The sequence below is a fragment of the Anser anser genome (genome assembly GCF_964211835.1).
Source record: "Anser anser genome assembly, chromosome: 8".
Taxonomy (NCBI): Eukaryota; Metazoa; Chordata; class Aves; order Anseriformes; family Anatidae; genus Anser; species Anser anser.
Genome location: NC_139728.1, coordinates 12,144,740 through 12,155,540, shown reverse-complemented (window position 1 = coordinate 12,155,540; position 10,801 = coordinate 12,144,740). Strand labels below are relative to the sequence as shown.

The window sequence follows — 10,801 nt, the reverse complement described above, 5'->3', positions numbered from 1 at the left end:
AGACACTATTCAAGCAATCAACATCTGAGGGAGAAGGAAAACATCAAAATCTGCCCTTGGTGCACTCGCTACTCACAATCCAGCCGCCCCCGTCTGTGGTCATGTCGCAGTACACCTGCACCCGCTGGCTGAGGTCCCCGTTGATGGAGATGGTGTAGACACCACTCAGCGTGTCTCCGTTCATCAGGTGCTGGGCGCAGTCCTGAGGGTTGGCAAAGATGCGGCCACCTGTAAAACCCAAAAAAAAAAAAAAAATTCAGGCAGGGGAACAACCTTTCCGCGTGCCTTGGGCCCCGCTTGTTACAATCCAGCAAGGGTCTAACTTGGCTTCTGCCAAGTCCTGTGTTATTCTGTGAGGCGGTGGCCACTTCACATCCATCAACATCAGAGAATGTAATGGAATAAATCTGTGCACGTATTAATTAATCTCCTGCACATCCTGTATTGGAAAGGTGTGCAGTAACATCATAGTGAGTGATGAGGAATGTCACTTCTTGGCCCATCTTTCTGCACCGTGTCTGAAACCCTGGGGTTTAAGCTGTCACTGGCGTATTTGGACAGCTGTGAAAATACCAAAACCTGTTTTCCTCTTAGGATTGCCAACTCTAAAAAAAGTTTTTATTATTTTACTGACTCCAGGGGAATGTTCCTGATCGATGTCCTTGTAAATGACGTCGGACTTGCACTGGGCTGATTGTCACTTTAAAATTGAGCAGGAATTCATTCACGTGAGATGCTGGAGATTGGCAGCATGAGCCCTGTGGCCATGCTCCAGGTGTCCTCTATTGAAGACACATCTCATTTGGGGGACAGAGCTTGAGAGAGTCTCAACTGTGAGATCTCAGCAGCAATAGGAGGTCAGCTCTGTGTTCATTTTCTTTCTCATTTACTGTGAAAAGGGGAACTGCATATTTTTTTTTTCCATTGTCCAGATGACAGGGTACAGAGCAGGCAACGTGGATGTTGGCTTTCGAGAGTGTCTCGAGAGGAGACCTCGAGAGGGTGTGAGGGATGTGCTGCACGCATCCATCCCGACTGCATGACACCAGGACAAGGGTTCAGAACATCTGTTACTTCCCAAACCCCTGTGCCCTGAAGACCCAGAGGTGGTCGTTTTGTCCAAATATTGGAGATCCCCTATTTTTTTCCTGCCTCCGCAGTTTGTAGCACAAGGTCTGGTGAGACAGCGTTCGCATTTTATAGCATTCAGCAATGAAAACTGCTTCAAAGACATCCACTCTAGGCTCCCCTGAGCTCTGTGGAGATTACTTGTTTCTTAATTTATATTCATATCTTTAAGAGCCAAGCAGACCTTGAAAGACATTTCAAACCACTATAAATTATAAATATTGTATCTGTTTCTTCCTTTTGTCCCATCTGTATACAACTCCCCAAGAACCTTATGCAAACATGAAACAAAGCAGCAGAGCTATTAATATGTCAGAGGGAATGGAGGAAACCTGGGATGTGTACTGCAAGCATAAGGAAGCAAAACATTTTAAATGAAGCCTTTTTTTTTTTTTTTCCCTTTCGTTTTCTTTTTCTCCTCAAGCCGAACTCCTCCTTTTCTATGGGGTAGATAGGGAGAAATTGGTTTCCTGCTAACGCCTACCTTAAGGCAAATTAAAGCTCTCTTCAGATGCTGCATTAGCTGGCAATAATGTCTCTAATGCCATCAAGGTCCCAAATTTTTGTTTAATGGAAGCAGTACTCTCATTGCCTGATGTGAGTGGGTTTCTGCTGATTTCTCTTTGCAAAGAAGCCATCCCTGAGAGGTTCTGTCCCTGACTCCAGAGCAGCCTCGAAGATTACAGATTTTTCTGTCGCCTGCCTGAATTGCACTGGTTTTACACACCCACATAAGAGATGAGAAAAACAGGAGAGCCTCATCCGTAGAAAAGAGTGTTTTCTTTTTTTTGTTGTTGTTGACGTAAATAGTTTCCATTATCTCTTGAAAGCAGGTGAGAGGACCTTTGCATGTAACGAGGATGGGGAAGTGTATTCACAGCAGATTCAAAGAAAACTCTCTTAATCGAACTGGCAGCACAGATGGGGGGAGTTTTGGTGCAGGGGCACAGGCATCATCCTCAGGGTGCTCAGTGCTTTTGAAGCCCAGCAGAAATGCAATTGTATTCAGCCCTGAACAAAGTGCACTCTGGCCATTAAGTGCACGGTTCTAATATGAACGGTTGCAGAATGTGGGGGCAATAGTGACATTTCCATCCAAGCTTTGTTCTTGCACATGTGAGCACTGTGGTGGCTGTGGGTACCCGCCACTTGATTTAGAAAGGAAACCATTCCCCTTGCCTTAGCAGATCGTGACTTCTCTCTAATTAGATGGGGAAGGAATAACGCAACCAGACAAAATCGGTGGGATCACAGTCCTGAAGGCATACAGCCTCTGCTTTGCTCTGCCTCCACTAGAGGTGGTAGAGATGCACCTCCTTGATATTCACACCAGGTCAGACCATGTCTACAGTGTGGGGAGATGAACCGGGTCTCTCCCAGCTCACTGTAAGACCGTGGTGGCACATGTTGTCAACTTTCATGTTTTTTCCTCTAGTTATCCATTTGAGGAGAGGCAAGGGCAAGGCAAAGGGCCTGGTAGAAATGGGAGAGTGTGGCAAAAGCATGCTGCCTAGCCTGAAGTTCAAATCCCCTTGCTCCAGGCTGGGCACAGGTCCTTCAGCCATTAACTTCTTACTGCCAGGCAGCACCATGGGTCATGGAAATGAATACACCTGTGGATCTGGTGAAATGCTGCCTGAGGAGGGACAGCCCATAAGGGCGGTGAGTGGTGCGAGCCTCACCTGTGGTGAAGGTAGTGGAGATGAAGCTGCTCCGCATGGCGTTTTGGGCAGCTTGCAGGCGCACGGTGTACTCTGTGGTCTCAGAAAGCCCCTCCAGGCGGATCCACGTGTCCTCGGCATCCACAATCAGCTCCTGTACATGGGTCCCAAAAGGAGGTAGACACCAAGAGCAACAGATGAGAAAAACGATGGGGAGCCTAAAGCGCAAGCGGGGAGGGAAGGGAAGCTGCAGCCCTTGGTGCCTGGCCAAGGATGCTGCACGGCTGCTTATGACCCCTGGACTAAGTCAGCAGGAGGTCAGTGGATCACCTTTGGGATGGTGCAGGTGAGACAAAGCTAGCTGGTTCAGATGCAGGAGGTTTAAATGCTTGCATTATGTGGGCTCTATTTACCATCACTGCTGGGACCTGCACGTCCTCAGTACTGGGCATGACTGATTGCCCAAGCACTATAAGGAGCAGAGCTGGCCAAGCTTGGTTATCAGCCAGTTTTGGCTCCACCAGACGTTGTCAGGTTAATTTTTCTGGTCATCAGCCAACGCCACACAGCATTGTATTGAACCCCTTCTGCAAAGCTGTTGCCCTTTGGCTGCTGCAAGCCAGTCGCGCTGGCAAAGGAAATAAGACAATGTGCAGTGACACACTTCTGCTAGTGTTTGTAGCAGTTCCTCCAGGCAGACAGGTATGGACACACTCATTAAGTAATCAAATATATTGTATTGCGGGATTAATTAGCTGTCTGTACCTATCTTAATCTTTGCAAGAAGGGCAAACCACTTTGTTAACATCTCTGTTTGCTGGATATTTTTTTCCTGCCTCATCTTGCTTGTCTTTCACAATCTGTGAATTTTGTCTGTTACTTCAGACTTCCCCGCTATACCCTCTTTGTCCAGACTTGCATGTGTGTGCAGAGACTTTGCCCTGGGCAATCATTTTCGGCTTTTTCTGATTGTTTATCTAAAGTGAGTTTTGCTCCTGGAGAGCATAGTATGCCCTTCTGCTCTCCCTGGCGTGGAGAGCGTCATTCTTTTCCTTTGTTGGGTTTCCCCTGCTTGCTTCTCCGTGACCTCGGTGTCCCCCGCCTTACAGAGCCCCTTTCTGTAGGAGGACTCACCTTGCGGCTTCCGTCGGTCGATCTGTAGGTCATGACGTAGTTCTCGATCTCTCCCACGGGAGGCAACCAGGAGAGGAGGGCACTCCGCCGAGTGACCTCGCTTGCAGTCAGGTTGCTCGGAGGATCCAAAACTGCGAGGGTGGATGGGTACCCAGGGAAGTGCAGGTCCTCACACACACAACCCCCACCAGCCTGCTCAAACCTGCTCCCTGTCCCAGTGGGTTGAGATTCAACCCCCCCAACCCCCTGCTACTGCCCAAAGTCCATCCTTGCCCTCAGTTTCCAGCCCTGATCACCCATCCCCTGCCTTGAGCACAGCTCTGCAAACCCTCTAAAAGCCCTCTGCATGCTCTCTGATGGGTAGCGGCTCTGAGATGCATGTGATACCGGGTCTATCAAGCTCCTTGGAAACTAAAAAGTCTGGAGACTATGGCCTTGGGAAAGAAGAAGACCGGGGGGCCCTTGGGTCTTCTCAGGAAACTACATCCAGGGGAAATCAAAGAAAGGGGTGGATGGTTGTTGAAAGAGTGAAACTGAAGGTTAATGTTTCCAGCGGTGAAATTCCCGTTCTTGTGTTGTGTCCACACCAGCCCTTGGGTGTCCTTTTGGCACATGGCTACATTTACACCCAGGTATTTGTAACGAGAGCTTAGGCTCAGCCTTTTTTGGCCTATTTTCCTGGGGTGGGCAAATGGCTGGGGGCATATAACAGGGCAGGTGTCTGTACGTACGAGTTGTGAAGTTGGTGCTGATGGTCTGGCTGGTGAGGGGCCCGTTGGTGGCGTACATAACGACCGTGTAGGTGGTGCTGGGCAGAAGGTTGGTCAGCTGGTACTCCTGGTTGGTCCCATCCACAAGAATTGTTTCTCCTGCAACTGTAAGCCAGAAGAGGTGAGTTAGGATAGGTGCTTCTCTGAAATGCAGCTGTGGGTATGACCTCACGGTCAAAAGCACTTATATTGCTGAAATACCATGTGCTGCTGTGCAGGAGCTGAGCAGCAGGGGTGGTGCTCAGTCTGAAGGATGGCCTTATTTTGCCCCAGTCCATATATTTGCCTGCTGCTTTCTTTCCCTTCAGTAGTGGGGCTCACGGGGCTTGCCATGCGTTGGGTTTGCATGGGGTGGGAGATGTGTGGGGACTTGCTTGCCCCTGGGCTGCCGGTGGGCCAGTTAGCGAAGTGGAAGAGTCCCAGTCCCCGTGTGGACTGCCATGCAATGAGGCTGGGCGTTGGGCAGTGGAGAGCACATGCCATGGGACCCCTGCAGGATGAGCTGGTGCCTGGGGATGGGGGAAGCCCTGCCACCCACCAGCAGCTGCGCTCCCGAAGGAGGGACTCCTTCCTGGGGGGGAAAACCACCAAGCTCCCAGGTTTGGGGTGGGGGAGAAGTGGAGGTGAGCTGAAATGGAGCCCCAGCAAAGCTTGCAGCAGAGGGGTGCGGGGTTTCGTCGCACCTGCGTGGCGGGTGAGGACAAGGACATAGCTCTCCACGTCCATCAGCGGCGGGTTCCACTGCAGCAGCGCCTCCGTGGGGGTGATGTTGGTGGCTGTGACACCCAAGGGGGCATCCATGGCTGTAGAGGGAATGGATTTGGACAGTCAGGCGCACGAAGAGACTGGGCTGCAAACTGGAAGGGCTTCTTGTGGCCCTGCCTCGATGCTCGGGTTCACGTGCCTGTAGAAGAGTTATTGCTGTCCTACCTGGAGAGCAAAGCTTGCATTGCTTTGCTGCTCGGCCTTGTCTTCCACTGTTTTCTTGATGCATGATATGGGAAGTTAGGTTTTTGTTTTGTTTTGTTTTAGGTTTTGAGGAGTCTGCGGATAGCAGAGTGTTTTATCCTTGCAATAGGTGCTGTTTGTGTCAGGGCTTTGACACATCTTTCCCCAAGGATTATTTCTGGAAGCCTGTACTTCCTTTAGGAAAGGTTCTTATGGGTGTCCAACATCACATCTCTGGCCTGGTACACAGGTTTATTACTCCCTCCATGACAACCCATGTGTATACGGGGAAAGGTTTCCTTAGACATACTTTGGAAGTCCGCAGTGCGCCCTTGTGAGCCCCACTCATCGTGAGCGAGAACCATTAGGTTCAGCTCACTCTCACCTGTCTGATTGCCAGTGCAAGCAGGGGCCAGAGCTGGCACGGTTTGATCACTGCCTGTCCCCTAGGAGCCCCGTCCCACCTGTGTACGTGGTGATGGAGGCCACCTCGCTTTCCTCTCGGCCCCGCACGCTCTTCACCCCAATCTCGTACTTGGTGGCGGGCTGCAGGCGGTGGAGGCTGTACTCGGTGGCATCGCTGGCGATGGCAGCGCTGTCTGTCCTCCCTACAGGGATACAGCCAAGAGCATTGGTGACATGGCTGGTCCCCGTGTCCCGCCGGAGGGGAGGGGAATGCCACAAACCCGCTCCGGGGCTGACACTGGGGGCAACTGGGTTCTGTGCCTGCAGGTGGACGCCCCTGTGCTGGCTTGACCTTTTCAGCATCATAGGCAAAAACTGGGGCTCAGGGGTTGGAGGTGAGCTGGGGGAGGCAGGTGGAGGAGGTGGGCTATGGAGAGCTGTGCTGGTTGTGGCTGGGGTCATGCAGTGGTGTGGGACTGGCCACTGCCCCTGCTCCCCATCCCCAGCAGCTGCTTTTGCACCACCTTCTCCAAAAGAAAAGGAAAAGCAAAAAGGGCTGCAGCTGTTTGGACACTCTTAAAGCCCTCCCCTTAGCTTAGGTCCAGACCCATGTGCACCCCGGGGTACAGCACCACCGAGAGAGGGAGTCTCCACGATGTCCCACTCGTTACCTTCAGTGGCACGGTATGATATTCTGTAGTGGTCAAAAGCAGCAACAGGAGGGCTCCAGTAGACGATCATGGAGTCCTGGGTGATGTTGCCCACCCTAAGGTCCTTTGGTGCATCCATCCCTGGTGAGATGGAGCAGAAAGCAAAGCTGTGGGAGGCAGGTCCGCTCCCCGTCCCCCTGCCCGCCCTCCCAGGAGGGTCCAGTACCCAGCGGGTACCTGTCGTGATGGAGCCCACGACGGGCTCAGAGCTGACTGCACCATGGACGGCCACCAGCGACACCAGGTATTCGGTGGATGGCCGCAAGCCCGTCAGGCTGGCGTGCTTGAGGGTGCCATCGAGCGCCAGCCGCTGCGCCGCCTCCTCATCCCGGGGGCTGTAGGTGAGGACCAGGCGGTCTGCTGGTGGGGACGGGTCACTCCATGTGATGTTCACGCTGGAGGACGTCAGCTGGGAGAAGTGCAGCTGTGTGATGGGCCGGACCCCTGCAAGACAGAGAGGGGAGGGTCAGCCCACACTGTCTGCAGTTCCCAGCCTCCTGGTTGTACCTAGTGCTGTGCACCAGTGCTTGTCTGGGAGACAGCAGGCAGAGGTGGCAAAGCCCCGCGTCTGGCTGCTCTGGTGGGCTGAAAGTGGGATCGAGAGGCAGAACTGGGAGGAGGAAATGGTGTTTTGCTCAGCTCTGCCTGCAAACATGTTCCATCCCAGCCCTGTGTGATGGGTGGTGGAGCCATTCTGCTACACCTGCTGTAAGCTGTCTGGGCTTCTCAAATATGCTTTTTTTTTTTTTTTTTTTTTTTTTTCCCCTCCTAGAGGTGCTTTTGAGGCCCCTCAAGGCCTGTTTTCTCCTCCTTATGGACACACGGGCCACTCTGACCACAGAGAACAGCAGGGGCTGGCAGTTGCCCCAAACCCACCTCCTTCTTCTGGGAGCCTCCAGCCAAGCAAGCATGGTCAGCGCCAGCAGCTGAAGGACAGGATCCCCGCACTGGCAGGGCCATCACCCTTCTCAGGCCCATGGACATGCTCTCATGTGGATGGATTGCCTCCAGCTCTCATCCCTGTCACCATCTCATGCGTTTTGGTGCCAGGGATGTGTGGGCTGGTAGCAAGGCCAGCTCTGTGCTTGGCCTCGGCTCTGCTTCTTTTTCTTTACCTGTGAAAGCATCCACGGTGGCCTCCAGGCTCTGCTGACGTCCCCTCTCGGCGATGATGGTGATGGTGTACTCTGTCCCAGGCTCCAGCTCCGAGAGGGTGAGCTGTGACTTGTCCGGGGACACCGTCACTTCGGAGGCCATCCCCGAGGCAGGGGTGAAGGTGACTCGGTAGTGGTCGATGGGACCCATGGCTTTGGTCCAGGCCAGCGAGATGGACGTCTCCGTGGAGGCCGTCACCAGGAGGTCCCGGGGGCTGTCAAGCTCTGTGGGTTGGGTGTTGCAGATGCTTGTTCCCATGCATGGGTTGTCCCATGGGGGATGTGGGAGCTGGTGGTGGTGGGGCATAGGATCAGGCTGTGCTGAATGGGGCCAAACTCACCGGTTCTGGCGTTCATGGTCGCTGGCACGCTCTGCTGACTGTCCATCACGGCTGAAATCCCAATGCCGTACTCCGTCCCCGGCACCAGGTCTGCCAGTGGGTGGAAAGGACACAAAGGTGCATGAGAGCAGCACCTGGCCGGGTGGTCCTGGGGTGTGAGCCCCCCCCCGCAGCCCATGGCTGGAGACAGGGAGGCCCTACTGTGTGTCCCGGGGATGACCAGCCCTACCACAGCTCAGCAGCTCCTCCGGGTGTTGTAGGAGAGCCGAGCATTTTTTAAAAGCCCCTAGATGCCTTTGGATAGGGAAATGGGATTAATCTAGCTCAGAAATAACCAATTTTTTAAAACCATTACTGACGTCTGCGGTAATTGCTGGCATCAGGACAGAAACTGTGTGAGAGGGAGAGGGAGTGAGCTGAGATGAGAATGATAAAGTAGCTGTATTTGTTTCTGTAGTGATTCAACATCAAATATTGTCACAGGGTTGGTGTCTCAAAAAGAAATAAATTACGCAGAGTAAATGAAACACACATTAATTAGTAAAGGCACAGTCTAGCTGGGAGCCGACTCAGGCATGTTGCTTGTGGTGGACGTATCCTGTGGTTCTCTTGCAGGGAATGGGAATCAAGCTAATCAAGCTAATTTCCTCTACACCTGTTGCTGGTGGTTGCTTTATCTCTGTGGGACATCTCCTGGGTCTGTCTATCACTCCTGCTTGGCATTTGACAGCTACATTTATCTCCTCCCAATGGTGTATTGATCTTTCCCATTGGGTTAGAGAAAGCCATAAGCCTTCCAGCCCAACCTCTTCTCTCCCAGCAATTTTGGACAGGGAAAAATCACCAGTATTTCTGACAGCTGTGCCAGTTCACATCTCTGGAAAGAGACTTATGGGGCAGATCAAGGCTTGCTGTGTTTTAAAATTTTTGATAAGCTCTGCGCAGCACCATTCCTCATCACTTTTCCTGGAGACAGATGAAGGCTTTTATGCTGTGGATCCCACCAGGTCCTCAGTAGCTGGAAATCCACCACAACAGGCTGCACCAGGGGTAAGGAAACCCTAGAGGAGAGGGCTGCCACGTGCATGATGAAGCTACGGAGAGGCTGTCTTCAGCTCCCCTGCCATCCGCAGTGGCTGTCCTCTCTTCCTCTCCATCTCATCTAGCAAGGCAGCACATGACCTAGAGAACAGGGGATCATCACCAGATCCCCCATCCCTTAGGCTGTCCAACTCTATCTCCATCCCACTTCTCCACGTGCATCGTTGCAGCAGAAACTGTCCCTAATATGTATTTTTCTCACATACCACATTTTCAAGCTGACTGCTCTAATTGTTTTCCTCCCCTCCAGCCTTTCTTGTGACTTGGTGCTGCCATGACTGTATGTTTGCATTTGACTTTTCCACTGAATGTACTAGTTCCTGTAGACACAAATGGCAGAGGTGGTTGAGCCTGAGACAATGTGGAAGAACCTGGTGCCATGCTATACTGAAGATCTATATGAGTGTCAAGCTCAATGAGTGATTTTTTTTTATTATATAGAAGTAATTTTTTTTTCCCCCTAAAATGCCACTAGAGCTGCAAATCTGGCAGACAACCAGCTGTAGCTGAGAAAGGAAAATAGGTCTTGGATGGTTCTTCATGGTGCTGTTGCAAAGGGTGTTTGGGATGTCCCTGGTGAGGCTGGCAGCGGGAGGTGGTGGCGTTTGCTGAGCACGGTGACACCTGCATGTTAGCCTGGACCATGCAGTGCTGGGGGTACTTGCTCAGAAATGGCATTCCTGGGTTTGGGTTTGCTTTGTGTGGATTTGGAAAAAAGCAAAGAACTCAATTATGGGGTATCAGTGTCCCAGCAAGGGGGTGGGGAGTAATATTTTTCTCTAGATCAATCTGAAACACTTTTCTCTCCCCACTTCTCACTCTGCCCCTTGCCAGCTCTGTTTGGAACCCTGGGGCAGCCTCACCGAGGTGCACCACTGTCCTCCCAGCTGAGCAGCACCCCAACCCGTGGAAGGAAAATAGAGCTCCGTCCTGAGGAAAACCTTCTCTCCAGTAAGCAGAAAACTCCAAACCAGCCTCAAATCTGTGCCAGCGCCAGGGCAAGCACACAGTAGTGCTGGTCTGGGCTCTCCCTTGCCTTAACTGCTTGTGAGGAGGATGAGGATGGTGCATGGTTGCGGGCATACCTGTGAGGGTGGCCCGAGTGGTGGGGCCGGTGTCCCGTGGCACCAGGACCTCGTGGTAGTGCTCTCCAGCTAGGGTGCTGTAGACAACCCTGTAGCTGTGTGCCTCCGCCTCGCTGTTGTCCCAGGCGAGCTCAAGGCTGGCGGGTGTCCGTGAGCCCACCCGCAGGTTCTTGGGGGCATCAATCTCTGTGTGACACAAAGGAGAGAGGCATAGTCTCACCGCCGGGCTCTGGGAGCCATGGCGAGGGGACCCAGGTGGCACATCCCCATGGCTGGGGGCATCTGCTGTCACCTCCTGCTCAGCACGGACCTGGGGGTGCCAACCGTGAGTTCATTGGGACCGATGCTACAAAGCCACCAAACA

General features: G+C 52.6%; 1 protein-coding gene and 1 long non-coding RNA gene across 4 annotated transcripts in view; one reads left to right on the top strand and one right to left on the bottom strand.

Moving 5' to 3' along the window:
* Nucleotides 1-10,801, bottom strand: part of TNR (tenascin R) — a 64,034-nt gene that overhangs the window by 8,510 nt on the left and 44,723 nt on the right. For both annotated transcript variants that reach the window (XM_083846003.1, XM_083846004.1), the window contains exons 8-18: nt 10,438-10,623; nt 8,252-8,341; nt 7,872-8,135; nt 6,934-7,200; nt 6,718-6,837; nt 6,106-6,249; nt 5,377-5,496; nt 4,655-4,798; nt 3,924-4,054; nt 2,811-2,943; nt 77-228 (exon numbers count right to left, since the gene is read on the bottom strand). In XM_083846003.1, the coding sequence (XP_083702129.1) occupies nt 77-228; nt 2,811-2,943; nt 3,924-4,054; nt 4,655-4,798; nt 5,377-5,496; nt 6,106-6,249; nt 6,718-6,837; nt 6,934-7,200; nt 7,872-8,135; nt 8,252-8,341; nt 10,438-10,623 (1,751 nt within the window). The remainder of the gene's footprint in view (nt 1-76; nt 229-2,810; nt 2,944-3,923; nt 4,055-4,654; nt 4,799-5,376; nt 5,497-6,105; nt 6,250-6,717; nt 6,838-6,933; nt 7,201-7,871; nt 8,136-8,251; nt 8,342-10,437; nt 10,624-10,801) is intronic.
* Nucleotides 2,850-10,801, top strand: part of LOC310903232 — a 41,247-nt gene continuing 33,295 nt past the window's right edge. Inside the window, exons 1-2 of one of the 2 annotated variants that reach the window (XR_014587359.1) lie at nt 2,850-3,135; nt 10,187-10,303. This is a non-coding gene — a long non-coding RNA (uncharacterized lncRNA). The remainder of the gene's footprint in view (nt 3,136-10,186; nt 10,304-10,801) is intronic. The other variant, XR_014587358.1, reaches the window with a different exon arrangement.